Here is a 16,530-nt window from a genome sequence, read left to right as displayed (position 1 = left end):
ACCACGAACTTTGACTCCATCTGGAATAAAGAAGAGAGGAGTTTTACCATTGTGGGTGATTCCTGCCAGACCATCACTTGCTGTGGCTTCTGTTGATGGAAAATGATTGTTTTTTCGAGTGGGAGGGGTTCCTTAGACCAACTTCTGTCATCTTGATTGCTATGAGCTTGCTGAACATCGAACCATTTCTCATCAGAAAACAGAATTTTTCGGTGTTGCCCAGTCCAAAACATTTCAGAAGCTTCCTGCATTGGTTCAAATGTTTCCGTTTCATTTTTTCTGTAAGTAATTGAGTTGTAACATGTTTCCTGGCTTTTAATCCAGCTCCTTTCACAATATTTCAGACTGATCCTTCAGAAATTCCAACAGCTTTGGCCATTTTTCTCGTTGAGTTCTTCTGTGTTCGTGGGTTTCTTTTGATTCGACCTAAGATCTTACTCCGGTTAGGTGAAGTGTTGGCAGTCTGAGGACGTCCACTTCTTTGTCTGTCTTCATAGCTCTCAGTTTCTTGATATCGCTTAAAGACTTAGGATACAGCTTGGTGGTGTTTGATGTTTAGAAGTTGGACAATTTCTTTCACTCTTCTTCCTTGCTCAAATAGACGAATAATAGCAGGTCTGAGTTTAGACATTTTTCCTAAAAAACAATACAAATATTGTTTACAAATGTGGTTACATTATGTAAAATCTGAAAAACTGCATAGGGTGCGTAAAAAGTTCGTCTACCTTGTTTAAAACGTTATGGAAAAATGGACCTGAACTTTTTACGTACCCTGTATACATATTTACATGCTATGTAAATATGTATTATGTAATACATGTATTGTATACTAAATTAATATTACATCAGTAATATTAATTTAGTATATAGCTGGTAAGTTACTGGTTTGTTTAATGGTAGCCTTTTAATTGCTTTTAACAAATTTTTAATAAATTGAAATACATATCCAGTAATAACAATTAATTTTTTAAATGAACTGAATCTACATGCATTGATAACACTTCTCAAGCATTTGAGTCCAAAACAACATTACAAACAACTACATTTTCTCCTCTCTTACACTCAGACATAATATCAACCTGAAACTTGCTATCAACTTTAAATTCATTTATCTTTTTATTCATATTTAACAAAAATTCTGGTCCTTTCAACCAATTTCCTAAATCAACAAAATTACTTGTATGAGTAGGAAAATCAGCTGGGTTCAACTCCCCATTAACATGATTCCATTTTTCTCTATCAACCACTTTTAATGGCATTCACTCTATTCTCCACCCATGGTTTACATGTTCTCTCCTCTCCCTTAATCCAATACAATGCCACCTCTGAGTCACACCAGCAACTTACATCCAAGTAATGTAACACTTTTAACAGTGCCTGATAATGCATTCACTAGGTCTGCCAGTTACAGCATTTGTTAATACTACTACTAATGTTCAAAACTGAAATCAGATTGCCTGCTTAGATGTAGAAGCTATTTGTGCTGATAATTTCATTAGAACAATTCAACACACCATTTTAAAATGAAAACCATGTGGTGTGTTGCTACAGTTTGTGTGTGTCTTAAAGACACACCAACTGTAGGAACATGCCACATCAGTTCTGTCCAAAGACAGAAGCTGATACTTAAAAGCTAAGTCAGTTTGAAACAGTGACAAGTGTCTAATTGATAATGACATTGCTGTATTTGAATACGTATATTATTGTCCCATTTGGTAAATGTTACTTAATTTATGGGGTATATGATACTTTTGGCACAGATTTAATTTTGAAATCAATTGCAACAATGTGTATCTTATTTACCTAATTCAAATATTGGTTTTGGAAAAAACACAGAACAAGAAAGTTTTGTTCCTATTGCAAAAGTGGCAAATTTAAAGTGGCAAATTTTGTGTTTTATAAGTTTTAATGTATAAGGGAAATCCTAAGTATTATATTTGCTTTTCCTATCACTGAAAAAATATATTTATGTTTTTGTTTTTAGCTTGTTCGAAAAGAATTAAAAACTTGGAGTGCTGATGTTGTACTTAATGATGGTGCTCCTAATGTTGGCTCAGCATGGGTTCAAGATGCATTCTCACAAGGTAGGATGGAAATATAAAAAAAATCTTCAGTTAGTTACATAATATGTTAATGGTGCATCTAGCTTGTCACTGTAAAAAATCATAGTCTGAAATCTTAACTGTACTTAACTGTAAAGTATTAAAGTCATACATTTGATGTGTGATAAAACTTTTGCATATTATATATAAAACTTTAGTATATTATATATACAAGTTTAATTAATTAAATTAGGAATAAGTTATAATGGGGAGTCAAAAAATCCCCAAGCTTTAGAGTATATAGGTTATTAATAAATGAATAATGTTATTAATAAATTCATGTTGTTAATAAATGCATATGCCATACATAATGTAGTATGCAGGTCTACTTGTCAATAATGATTGAAAAATTTTTGTCTGATTTTTTTAACATATTTTTGTAGCCCAACTTGCCCTTTCTGCATTAAAGCTTGCATCTGAACATTTAAAAAGAGGAGGATGGTTTATTACTAAAGTAAGTATTTGAAATTTAACATTGAATACAATCAACAACTATTATTATTTATTAATTTTTTTTAAAGAAAGTTTTTATGAAATAATTGCATTTAAGTTTTTAACAAAATATTTCTTATATTTTAAATTATCACATTACACTATATATTTTTAAAATTTTTAGATTTTATTTTAACTTATTTTTATACTATTTTACATTTTTTATTTATTTAATCTATGTGTATACTTGTTGATTGTGTAAGTGATATATTGAAATGGAAGTTTAGCAATACACATGATAAATAGTTTTAATTTTAGAATTGAGGTGTTTTTTGAATTCAAGACACAAATCCAGCTAGACAAGCTTTTAAAAAAAGCAAAATATAAAAGTTCTTAAAAAATTTAATCCTGTTAAAGTTACTATAAATAACAGAGAATGTCTGTTATTTATAGTGATTTTAGTAAATATGTGTTTGGTTTTGAGTAAGCATGGAATAAATAGTATTGTGAAGAAAAAAAATTAAGTTTAACTAATTTGTTATGTATTTTATGCTAACTTAGTGTCAAGAAAAAAAGAAATTATGTAAATAACTATGTAAATGTAATAATCATACTCTTTTTGTAGTTATAAACTAATATTAGATTTATTGGATTTAATATTAGATTTATTGGATTTATTGGTCAAGTATTTGCAATTGTTATTCTAGAACACAAAGTTTCTTTAGTGTGTTGTTTTAGATTATATTTCTATCAGGGTTTGGAAACAAATGTCTGAGAGCCAATTTTTTTAGAGCGGGCTAGCTATGAGTCCGAAAAAACTTGTAAATTTTGAGGTCTTAACCTTGTTGTCTTTTTATAAACTCAACCTACTGCCTTTTCAATCTTCTTATGAATAAATGTTGAGTTTCCTTTATAAAGCTAATTTTACAATTAAAGATTTAAAACACACACTCTTAGACTTTGTTAGTTTGAATTGACTGTGAAGCATCCACACAATAAGTAAATGAAATACTTTTGCAATCCATCTATCATAGTGCAAGCCTGCATGAGTTTTAACCAATTTTATACACCACTTGATTCATGATGTCTTCTAAACAATTCATTAGACTAACAAAGCTCAACTGAAACTGCCCCACACCACATTTTTTTCTCTATACTTCACTGTTCATGGGTCACTTAAGACTGTTTGTCATAGCTCATGAAAAAGTTATTTATTTTGAAAGATAGCATTATTACCTTTCAAAAAAATAAAAGGAATTAAAATCATTGTTTCTTCTTTAGAAAACTTGAAGTTTTATTAATTAATCATCCTCTAAGGCCAAATTAAGCATTAATTATTAAGATGTTGGATGGCTAATAGGAGGTTCTTAGAAGAAGTAAAAAATGCAAAAGCCATGATAAAGTATGTTGCTTGTAGTGGTTCATTTATAGGGTATTGGGCCCATTCTTTCTTCCCTTACTTGAAATTAAAGAAGTTGTTTCCTTAACAAAAAATACTTACAAGCATTTTTTGATGCTGAACTTCCTTAACACCATTAGATCTAAACATCATAAACTTTGATTCTTTAGAGCACTTTTGACCTATTCTCATCATTTAAGATGATAGTTTTGCAAGCTTAATGCAGTTTTTCCAGTTCTTTGTCAAAGTTACAAAACTTCAAGTGAAATAAAGTATCAGAAATAAGTATTGAAAGTATACCAATAAAAAAATAATTGGGATTTGCTTGAACATATCCTGGAGTTTATGTTAAGGAAAAAGGTTTATTGGCAGGAATTAATAGCAAAAAATTTCATATTAGAGCTTTTTTTTTTTATATCTTTAACTAAAGTTATATACTAATATGTCACTATTATGTTATGCTATTTATCAGCTGATGAGTTGGATTCAAAAGAAATTACATTGAATAATGAGCAGTCACCTTTGTATTCTTTACTAGATGGTTCCAAGTGAAATTCTTCCTCAGATTGTTCCCAATCGCAGAGCTGGCAGTTCAGGCTGAAGAGAGTGACAGGGAGGATATTATTTTCCCAATTGTTTTAACCACAACATAAAGTTTACATACTCCTATAAAAAAATTTTAGCTCAAAATAAAAAAGATTGACTGTATAAATTTTATTCTATAAAAAATACACAATGTATTTAACTATTGACCTCACTTGAGCCCTAGTTAGAGTCTGATTCTGACAGCCACACTTTTTTTTTGAGTGAAAAAATTAATTCATATAAAAAGGAGGTTGAATTACTGAACTGCCACAACTACCACAATGTTCTGAAATTTTAAATCTGTCCTAATATTTTAAATCTCTTCTGATATTTTAAAAATTTTATTTTGAAAATTGTCAAATCAATTTTCAACTAGCTTATATTGTCATTTTTAGCAAGGCTGTGGAGTCGAAGTCGGAGTCGTGGAGTTGGAGTCGGAGCTCATTTTGGCTGGAGTCGGAGTCAGAAAAAATTGTACCGACTCCGGTTTAAAAGAAATCTTTCAAAGCTTCATAATTTTTATAAGGATTTTATAGACGTTACAAAACTACAAGTCACAGGATGGTCTGAAAGCTGTAGGATATCCAGACACAATGGAAATTGTAGTTTGCAACAACTGGAGGACAAGGAGTTTGACATGTTATTTTTAGGCCTTTAAAACAGTGATAAGCAATAGGGTATTTTGCTGCTTATCACTTAGAATCATATATCACCTCCTTTGCGCTCTCCTCTACCTTCCCTTAAACTATATAACTTCATGATCCCCTAACTCCCGACTTAAATTGTCTGGCACTGTGCTACATATTCTTAGTAGAAAGCTAGGCGTGCCACCACCAAGCACCAAAGAGTTGCTCCACAAACAGAAAGACTGTAAGTATTCAATTAACTTTGTTTCTCTGGAGAGAGAGAGTATTAGAAAATTAGTGATTGATGAAGCTGTTAAACAAAAAGAAGAACTAAATGAATGTCTCAAGGGACGCTTTGTGTTTCTTAACAGAGTGAACTATTTTGTAAACAATGTTTAATTCTTTTTTGAAAAAAATGAAGCAGTTACCAAGACATTGGCAGTAAAAGACGCCAAAACTTATCACACCAGCGAATTTCTCCAGGTCTTAGTAGAAAAGATTCTTAAAGAATATGAACTTAAAGAAGAACAAGTTCTTTCATGTTTGAAATATTGTCCAACTGACAAAATTTCAAACATGATTTTGACAAACTCATAATGTTATTAGCGACTACATAAGAGTTTATTGCATGACAAGAGTTCAGAAAAGTTGTTTGTTCAGAAATTGTTTTCTTATAAATATTGTTTAAAGCACTAAGTGGTTGGATTATTTGTATCATAGTGATTAAATAGCCAATGTTAACGTTTTACTACAGTTATTTATTGTTACAAACAAATAACTTGTAAAACAAACAACTATTTGTTGTTACAAATTGGTTACTTATGAAGGAGTCGGAGTAGGGAGTCGGAGTCGGTCCATGATAAAATCAAGGAGTCGGAGTTGGAACAGCAGCTTACCGACACCACAGCCCTGATTTTTAGGATGTAGAGAGCTCTGGCTGAATACCGTCAAACAGGGTGACTATGAGCGCTTTTTAAACATTTTTGCATCATATAACAAACAGTTAGTCTAATTGCTACTTTTTTTTTTTAAACAGAACATTATACTATCCAGCTTTCAGAATTGGTTCTAGGCCTGATAAATATTATAAAGTAAATACCTCAATTTTCTTATTTTATACAAGCATCTTCGTATTTTTAAAACAGGGTAACTTTGAACACTGGACTCAGGGTGGTGGGGTTACCAGGAAGCATTATACTAATTGATTGCTTTGAATGTTCCTGTTTGTTCCATGACGAACAATAACAGCTTTGGATCCTGGATTATCTGTTATATTGGTCTCGTCATATTTATATATGTTTTCTGGAGGTATACCTTTTAACTCTTGATACAAGTTGTTAAATAATGGTTAAGGGCTTCTTCATTGACTAAAGCCCTACTGTGCTTTGCTGTGATTTGCTACGATAACTTTAAGGAGGGGCTTAATCAAGAGCGCAAACTGTAAAGTTTTGTTTATATGATGAGCCACATTAGTTTATTTTCATTTTTCTTTGCAGTAGTCATGGAATGGACAAATGTGGAATGTGCTTTTACAGTTGAGGCTTATTTTTCCTGTGGTGAATCAATCATCGCCACACAGTATGCATTTCATTGGTACTTCAATGTTGCACCTTGTGATCGTGTCCCAGGACAACAGTCAATCGTTTTGTGGGTGAAGAACTTCAGGGAATCTGGAGATGTGAAGAAGAAGAAGCCTGGTCTCCAAAGGACTGCAAGACCTCTGCAGAACATTGAAGCGGTGCAGCAATCCATCTTGAGGTCTCCCCGACAATCTGCGTGCAAGAATGCATCAGTTTTTGGGTTATCAGCTCATTCTGAGACAGATCCTTCATGAGGAATTGAAGTTCCATTCCTATAAGATTGTTGTTGCCCAGGAACTGATTCCTCGGGACTTCGATGCTTGTGAGGCTGCGTGTAGGGCCCTTCTTGACTTGCCTGATGACACGCTTGTGTTCTTCAGTGATGAGACATACTTCCATCTTTCTGGGGCTGTGAACAAGCAGAACATGCGGTATTGGAGCACTGAAAACCCATGAGAACTTCACCTACAACCTCTACACTCACAACGTGTGACTGTTTGGTGTGCAATATTCCTAGTTGGAATAATCGGTCCCTGGTTCTTTGAAGAAAATGAGAGAATAGTTTGGTGACATCTGACCGTTACATGACGATGTTACAGGATTTCTTCCTGCCTAAACTGAACAAGATGGACTTGGACGATGTTTTGTTCCAGCAAGATGGTGCAGCTGCGCATAAATCAAGAGCATCCATGTTTTTCTTGAATGAAGCTTTTCCTGGGCATGTGATCTCTTTGAGGGGCAATCTTCAGTGGCTAGTCAGGTCCCCTGATTTTGCACCTTGCAATTATTTCTTGTGGGGACATCTGAAGTCCATCGTGTACCATGACAGACCCAACAACCTGAACGATCTCAAGAAAAACATTTATGAAGCCGTTGCCAACATTCCTATTGAGATGCTGGAAAGAGTCGACACCAATTTTCGGACACGACTGACACAATGTATTGACAATAACGAATGTCATTTGCATGATATCATCTTTAAAACTGGCAAATTGTAAAATTTACTTGTTCTTGATTCTGCTATAACAAAATTATTTTGTATATATTCAATACTTTTGTTATAATATATGTTTCAAATAAGCAAATTTCTCTTCCCCACCCTGTATAAAGTCTGTTATTTTCTTTTTATCACAATATTTAACTAAAAGTCGAATGCCCAAAGAATTAAGAGGTACCCTCCAATCTGTCATATAAGTAATTGTTTGAACAATTAAATTTTCTGTAGAACTATCAAGTCTGGTTTGTCCACCATGCTTTTTTGGAACTTGATTTTCAAGTTTCCTTTTTTATGGAGAGTTCCTAGCGGAACGTTATAAGCTTTAGCTGCTTTTCTGATAGTAAATCCATGGTTTTTCACTTTATTTACTGCTGCTTGTAAGTCTTTTTAAGTGTAATTTGTTTTGTAACCTCGGCTGTTTTCCTTTCTTTTGTAATTTTGAGGCATAGTTCCTTAAATTAATAAAAAAAAAACTTGAATTATTGATTTAAAAAAATGCCATTTTTAAATGAGCAGATAATCATTTACTGACAAGTTACACCCTCATTGTTTAATTCATTAGAACAATATGTACCTGAACTTGATGTGTAGCAACTTTTATAGAGTTTTGATGCACGCTTCTTATGATATAGCTTGATAAGTCAACTAACTTCCCGAACAATGTAGCTCATGCTGTTGATATGCGATAAAGAAAAGCTGAAAAAGGAAAATATTTTGCACAGCCTAAAGTTAGGTTTTAAATATTATATTTAATGCAACTGGATCAAAATAACACACAATTTAGATCTATTGTGTGTGTTGTTTCACCTTTTAGTTAACTTGGTACTGATGTTCATAGTCACCCCGCCATTCATAGTCACCCCTGTTGACGGTATATTATTAAATTTAATGTGCAGTAAATTGAGTTGATATGTAAACATCTTGTTGGAGAAAAATTAACCATAAAGTATTAAAAATGCATCCTTAATGATCTTGAAACAGCTGAAAAAAAAAATCTCCAAATGAAATAAAAAGTTGAAAAACTTGAAGATATATTTCCATATAAAAGGAAAAGAAAGTTTTAAAGTTATATATAAGAATAATCTTGTTTTTTCAGACCTTAAACTAGAAAATCCTATTGTCATAGAAAAAATTAAGTTTAAGGACTTTCTAGAAGCCTTACTTTTTTTACCTTTATTTACTAATTATGGGTTTGTAGTAAATGAAGTTCCTTAAAGAAATATATCTTAGAAAACCTTTGAATTTTATTTTTACAACACTGGTCTACCAAAGTCTTTTTTTTTTTTTTTTTTTTTTTTGTTAGACCAGAGTTGTAAAAATAAAATTCACAGGTTTTCACTTCTTCAACCCCTGAAAATAGTGGAAAGACCTTAAGTGCAGATACATATAGAGTATCTACGTATAAGATCTTTCCATTGGTTTCAGGTACTAAAATTTTGTGTTTTTTTTGTGCCTAATGTAATAACTATTTAACTTAAATATAGACATTTTTATTTACAAATCTAGTGGTTAGTTTTTCAATTCAAACAGGTTTTTCGTTCTAAAGACTATACAGCTTTGTTGTGGGTATTTCAGCAATTATTTAAAAAAGTTCATGCTACGAAACCACAGGTAAAATGTTTAAAGATGTTCATACTACTAACTACAGATTATTATGTTTATACTACTATATACAGATCAAAAATTAGCTTTTGCTTTATGTGATTTCTTCAAAAATCTGAAATAATTTTTTTCCACTGAATATCTCTTAGAAGTATTCATTTGAGTGGTGGCTTTTAGAAACAATTAGGTGGCACATTCTGCAGATTGTGACAAATCTTCTTTAGTTGGTTAGAGATTTTTCTTTCATTGCTTATTTTTTATCTTGGTTATGTTTAAACATTTTCAAATGTTAACCATGATAAAAATAGAGAGTTAACAATGGAAGTTAATCAACTAAAGGAGATAACTTTTTATCATGATTATAATTAATCTTTTAACTTAAAGTTTTCCATGTGATCTGATTGTTTAGCTCTGATTAATATTTAGAGCCTTTATCTACATATTTTAAAAGAAATGAGATTTATTTTAACATAAAACCAAAGTGTGACTGTATGAAACTTTTTTTAAGGCATCAAGAAATGAATCTGCAGAAATCTTTGTTGTTTGTCAAGTGAGTTTATTACATTCTTTTAATGAAGTATCTCTCTCTTTTGTTAAAAAAATAAGTTAGTTAATTACAGTTTTTTAATGTTATTAAGTGTAGAAGAATATGAATATAAGTATATTACATTTCTAATATTTATTTTTAAGTTAATTTCTTTCTGACATAAAATGTGTGTCATGTAAAATGTATTTTTTTTATTGTTGTTGGAGATTTGCTTTTTAAATTTAGGGTTACTTAAAGCCAGATAAGCTTGATGAAAAGTTTCTTGATCCAAAATTTGTTTTCAAGGAAATACAACAAGATTCCAAGATCAGGTTAAATATACTGAAACCAGAAGTAAGTCTTTCTAAAAAAATGTTAATTGCAAAATAAATTTTATATACTTTCTGCTCATAATTAATTAGTTAACGCCAAGATTACTTAAATTGACTAATTCAAGTTTTGAATATTGTTTTTAATTTTTTATAAATGTTACATGTCAGATTTTTGAAGTGGTTTATTTAAAAATGTTTTTCTCAAATATTTATGATCAACTTAATACTTCTTGAATAGTTTTATTATTCTACTATTTGTTTGCTGATTCCATTAACATTATTTAGTCTTGTTCTAAATGTTTAAGAATCTTATCAAATATTTTGTTGATAATTTTACAAAACTTAACACTTTAAAATCCTACAAAGTGGCTGCCCAGTTAAATTAACTTGTTAATCATTTTTTTATTTTGTTATGGAGCAAAAAATTTAAGCTAAAAAATTTATACATCAACCCACCAGATTTTAATTTACATTGCAATACCAGCTTGGGTTTTAGAAAGCCAAAGTTGAAATACTTTAGAAGCTTTTCTAATAGTCCCAAAAGTCATAGAATAGACAGGAGTGTTATATTTTTTCAAGTAAGCCAATCCAAGAGAATAAGTTTTGAATTTACAAGAAGTTTTAATAAAAACCCTAAAAAATATTTTAAATGATTAAGAAAGAGAATTCCTTAGTACATGATTGTCACCAGGCACCCTGATCAATTGAAATGAATGGTTTCAGTTCCAAAAATATGGGGATCCTGCCCATATGTCTTCTAAGTCAAAACCTTTATATAAGAAAGTTAACTAAATATAATGCTCTGAATCCAATCAAATCTATTTGGTTTTGGACAAACAAAGAATAAGTCAGTTCCTGTAAAAATTTAATACATAGCCTGAAACAAGAACTGGAAGCCATTCCCTACCAAAATTTGCAAAAATCAAATAAATTTTCTGCAAAAGAGATATATAGGTTGCAAAAAAAGCATGTAGGGACTTAATGTCTTTTTTTGGTTCTCATTTTAAGGTACTTGTAATAAAATAAGGGGTGGGGGATTTTTGAAAGCAACCTTAATTCACCTTATGTTAACTACTAAAAACAGTATCAGGAGACTGTACAGCATCAGCATAAATTTAATTGGCTGAAGATCAGTTTTCTTTTAAGTAAAATTTTTTTTTTTGATTTAAAGATTTATTACAAATTCTCTAGAAATATTATTTCAAATTTACTTAATGATTGTCTTAAAAATAGAAACTATTTTATGATAAAAGTTTAAAAATAATTTGTATTTGATTTTAGAAAGTAACTAGACAAAGAGAGGGTTACCCAGAGAACAACATTACTTTACATACTTCTATAACTGACCTACAGTTCATCACATCCAATGATGCTGTTGACATACTATCAACAACTAACAAGGTTGAAATATTTGTTTTTCTGTTGTTTTTATTTTTTGAAAAATAAAGACTTATCAAATAATAACTCATTTCATTATTATGCACATTTAACTATTTAAAGTTAATGTTAAATTCAGTGTTTATGTAATTTTAAAATATGATAAATTTACAGATGAAAGGTTTTTAATGATCTGGTTTTTAAGTGAGAAGCCTGAGACTACTTGAATATGTGTAAAATCAGGGTCTTTCAGTCCATATACACTTTTTCTCAATAAAAATAAGATATTGCTGGTTCTACATTACTTTTTCTATGTTATAGATTGTTATTGAAGATGAAAAAATTTTAAAAAATAATGCTACAACTGTTGAAGTTAAAGCATGTTGTGAAGACATAAAAGTACTTGGTAGAAGAGAGTTAAAGTGAGTAAAATCATGAAAGTCTTTAATTTTTTTTAAGTTTTATTCAAAAATTTAGTTATTATTCATACAATATTTATAATTTTAAATAATGCTTCAGAGAAATAGAATTCTGAATATGTTATTTTTTCAAATGCATGCATTTAATTATGTATGTCATTACATTTTTGATTAAAAGATTTTTGAAGTGTAACAAGCTATATAGCAAACTCACTCAAAATTACATCTCTATTTGTTCAGGTTTTACATTAAGGATTAAAATTAGTTTTCCGAGTAAGTTAGAAAACCAAAACTTGTTCTAAGTTAACAGGAAGGTAATGAGTAAATTTAGGTTTAGCAAAATTAGTAAAGCAATCTTTTTTCAATCTCTATAATTTTTTTACACTTCTAAAAAGTTTTTGGAGCAATATATATGTAAATTTAAATGTATCTTCATTTAAAATAGATTTAAAAAGTTTATTTTGTATTTAGGCTTTTATTTACATGGCGAAAGAAAATCAGAAGAGACTTAAAATTCGAGCAGGAGGACAGGTGATAAAAGATATTAATAATTTTTATATTAAACATGTATAAAGAAAATTTTTCTTTTTCTAATATTTTTGTTTAGTAAAAAAAAAACTGTAGTTGAAGAAATAGAGAGAACTGAAGATGAGAAACAAAAAGATTTAGATAAAATGATTGCAGAGTTAAAAGAAGAAGAACTTCATGAATTGAAAAAGTGGGTATATTAAGTTATATTAGTGCAAAATCTTAAGATAACACAATTAACTGTTTTCTAATTTATAACTAAACATTTTTCATGTCTGTAATATTAGGGGTGTTCAAAAAAAAAAAATTTCGAAAAGGCGAATACACAACAAGCTAAGTTTGGGGCAAATGTAAAAAAAATAGGATTACAAAAAAAAAAAGTCAAAAATATTGAGATTTACCTTGTGCTCAAGCAACAAAACCCCCCTAAAAATGCCCCAAATAGTACCCTCGTAGCAAGGCTTTGAGCACAAGGTAAATCTTAATATTTTTAATTTTTTTTTTTTTTTAATGTGCTCATAATAATCTATACTTTTTTTTTAAATTGATGTGTATCCGTGATTTTTCTTAAAAGTTCTTTAAATTTAAAACGATTTTATGCAAAAAAACAAAAATATGCGCATTTAACAAAAAAGAATGCGCAATAATTCGTACTTATTTTATTTGTTTATATTTACAGTGTTTGGTTTTTTAATTATTAATGTTTCTTTTGTTATTTGATTTGTGTACTTTGTTTGCATTTTTCTTTTGTTCTCACTTAATAAACAATTTTATTACCTGTCTAAAACTTGTAAAAAGAAAAAGCTGACAATTGTAAATTAACGTTAATGTATATTGCAAAATTCTGCAGTAAACATGTCATTTCTTTTAAAATAGTTTTAAAAATTATAATGGACAATTTAATAGAAAACAAAGGAGAGTCACAAAAAATGAAAGTTTCAAGTGCAAATAAAAGTAAGAAACTATTAAAAAGTGGCAATGAAAAGCGAAATATAAAAATGAAAAAAAACAAACATTTTATTATTGAAAAAGTGAAACCAGCAATACCAAGTAACGAATTTATTTTGAGCTTTTTTTAATTTTAAATATCTAGTTTAGGATATAAGACTTTAGTTTATAATGTGAAATCTTATGACTATAAGATTTCACATTGTACAAGAGCAAATTCAACCTAAATATTTTTGTTATTAACTTTAGTTGATCAACTGCCAACTGGATTAGATATTTTACAACACATAGCTTTTATTAAGTTGACGCTTTCTAAAACATAAAAAAAGTCAATGATAATTGCATGCTTGGTAAAAAAAGACAGAAAATACGAGAGATGTGTTGAACTGCATTGTAGGTGTATTCTAAGCAAAATCAAGGGTCCCTGGCTTAAAGCTGGATTCCCTCTTCAATCAGATAATAACTTGATACAAAAGCTGAATAAGTTGAACAAAAAATCTTTGAATTTTAAAAAAAACATGCACAGGAGGTCACCTTTAGAATTAAAAAAGCAACAAGACTTTAGAAAGGAGCTGGGAAAAATCTTTTGGGCAGGAATAGCTGACTTACAAAACTGGATAAAGAAGGACAAGAATAGATCAGACCTAGATAGGAAAGAGGACCTAGATTTTTTATACAATCAAGAACACAACAGAAAGTTATTTCTAGGGCCTGAAGACAAAAAATATAGCGAGAAGGTATTATATATTATAATATAAATCCATACTATAAACCCTTTTTCTGAATTTAAAAACTCTCCTATCATTGCTCATCTTCTCCAATTTTTTATTAGTTTTTATTTTGGGTACATTAATTTTTATTTTATAATGTATGCTGTTTAGATTTCGGAGAATACAAGAAAGAGAAATAAAAGCTGAGATCCCAAAAGATATTATTTCTGGTAATGTTGCTCTAATTGCCACAATTACTGATATTTCTCCAAACGTTTTGACAAAAGTTACTACTGCAATCCTTGATAGTTCTGGGGTTGATCTTACAAATGTAAATTGCAGTAGGTCAACAGCATCTAGAAAGATGAAACAAACAGCTCAAGAAATGGCAGTTATTGCTAAAGAAGATGTCGAACTTAGCATGTGAGCTTCTCCCTACCCATGCATTATACATTTGGACGGAAAAACACTTTTTGAAATTAATAATGGAAAAAAATCAAAGCATGATAGACTTGCTGTTCTGGCAACTATTGATAATGACTCACATCTTCTCGGAGTTACGCAATTACCCTCTTCATCTGGAGAAGATCAGTACAATGGTGTAATGAAAGTCCTAAAAGAGTTCAATCTCGAATCAAAGATTGGATTACTTTGTTTTGATACCACTTCAAGCAATACAGGAATACATAAAGGATCTTTAATAAGAATATCTACTGAGTTAAATAAGTATCTAATTCTTTTAGCTTGCAGACATCATGTTTCTGAGTTGAGAATCACACACTTTTGTGAGGCTATAACAAATGAAAAAACTACGGCCCCCAATAACCTTTTGTTTAAACATTTCAAAAACTTGTTTGAGCAGCCTAATTTTGAGTACAACCCATCTATGTTAGTAAAATTTGGTTGGGAAGAAATTAAAGGAACCATTGTTGAAAAAGCTGCTACAGTATCTCTTGAGTATTGTAGATCTTACTTATTGAGAAATAATATTGTAAGGGAAGATAGAAAAGAACTTGCAGAGCTAGTGGTCTGCTATCTTTCTCCTTCTATCGTTAAAATTCGAAAAACTGGAGCGGTTTATCATGCAAGATTTCTTGGGAAATCTATGTATTATTTAAAAATGCAAATTCTTTCAACTCAAATTTTTTTTATTCAAAAAAATAGAGAACATATTAAGGTAATAAATTTATAGATTGTTTTTACGCAAAGTGGTACCTGCAATCAAATAATACAATCAAAGCTCCTTTTATGGATGTAACTGCTATTCATCAAATGCATCAGTATAAAGCAGTATGTGCAGAGCCATTTGCTGTTGATGCTGTTTTGAATTCTTTATTTAAACATACATGGTATCTTGACTCAACTCTGATTCCTTTAGCCTTGCTGGATGATGGTGTTGCACTCAAAGAAAAGAAAAAAATTGCTGCTGCAATATTATCATTTCCAAAACCTAAGTCATGTTACTTTAAAACTGAAAATAAGCAAAAAAAAGATATAGAAAAATTGTTGAAAATTGAACTTAACATTCATCAGCAAATTCCTAGCTTAGCTTCTTTGGTTGATGAGTTCTCCTGGTTAATGTTTGATATGATCGGAATAAAAGATCAACGAATTGATGATTGGCTGACCTTGCCACCTCAGTATTGGCACACGCAATCAACATATAAATTATTTTTAAATTTTGCAAAAAGTATTGTTTGTGTAAACAACCATGCTGAAAGGGCAATTGAAATGATGCAACAATTTGTTCACCGCTACAGAGACGAGGAAGAAAAACAAAATAGGCTTATTGCTGTGGACAAAGTTATAAGCAAGAAAAGAATCGCAAAGGGATTACTTAGCTTACGCTCAAAAATTCAGAAGATAGCTTGAACTTTAGTATTTATATTAAAAAAATATTTTTGAAAGATACAAGTTGCACGTAATTTAAGTTTGTATCATTCAATCAACCTTTAAAAAAATGTTTTTCTAAAAAGCTTAATACAAATAAAATGAAAACCAAACACTGAATATAAACAAATAAAATAAGTCCGAATTATTGCGCATTCTTTTTTGTTAAATGCGCATATTTTTGTTTTTTTGCATAAAATCGTTTTAAATTTAAAGAACTTTTAAGAAAAATCACGGGTACACATCAATTTAAAAAAAAAGTATAGATTAATATGAACACATTAAAAAAAAATTTTTTTTTAAATATTAAGATTTACCTTGTGCTCAAAGCCTTGCTACGAGGGTACTATTTGGGGCATTTTTAGGGGGGTTTTGACGCTTGAGCACAAGGTAAATCTCAATATTTTTGACTTTTTTTTTTTTGTAATCCTATTTTTTTTACATTTGCCCCAAATTTAGCTTGTTGAGTATTCACGT

General features: G+C 30.1%; 2 protein-coding genes and 1 pseudogene across 3 annotated transcripts in view; all 3 read left to right on the top strand.

The window, feature by feature from the left end:
* The window catches only part of LOC149881199 (uncharacterized), a 134,003-nt gene that overhangs the window by 70,003 nt on the left and 47,470 nt on the right, over positions 1 to 16,530 (top strand). The window lies entirely within an intron of this gene.
* Positions 1 to 16,530, top strand: part of LOC145193938 (pre-rRNA 2'-O-ribose RNA methyltransferase FTSJ3-like) — a 50,459-nt gene that overhangs the window by 20,063 nt on the left and 13,866 nt on the right. For both annotated transcript variants that reach the window (XM_090068013.1, XM_090068012.1), the window contains 9 exons: positions 1,985 to 2,084; positions 2,486 to 2,556; positions 9,252 to 9,332; positions 9,832 to 9,873; positions 10,096 to 10,203; positions 11,463 to 11,582; positions 11,880 to 11,980; positions 12,449 to 12,508; positions 12,585 to 12,695. In XM_090068013.1, coding sequence (XP_089924139.1) covers positions 1,985 to 2,084; positions 2,486 to 2,556; positions 9,252 to 9,332; positions 9,832 to 9,873; positions 10,096 to 10,203; positions 11,463 to 11,582; positions 11,880 to 11,980; positions 12,449 to 12,508; positions 12,585 to 12,695 — 794 coding nt within the window. The remainder of the gene's footprint in view (positions 1 to 1,984; positions 2,085 to 2,485; positions 2,557 to 9,251; positions 9,333 to 9,831; positions 9,874 to 10,095; positions 10,204 to 11,462; positions 11,583 to 11,879; positions 11,981 to 12,448; positions 12,509 to 12,584; positions 12,696 to 16,530) is intronic.
* Positions 14,201 to 16,148, top strand: LOC149881204 (uncharacterized; annotated as a pseudogene).

Source organism: Hydra viridissima, unplaced genomic scaffold (assembly GCF_058129835.1).
Source record: "Hydra viridissima isolate aposymbiotic clone 2 unplaced genomic scaffold, HvirCarnegie_v1 scaffold_12, whole genome shotgun sequence".
In the NCBI taxonomy this organism is placed as follows: domain Eukaryota; kingdom Metazoa; phylum Cnidaria; class Hydrozoa; order Anthoathecata; family Hydridae; genus Hydra; species Hydra viridissima.
Note: the sequence above shows the minus strand (reverse complement) of the source record. Positions and strands in the feature narration are given on the sequence as shown.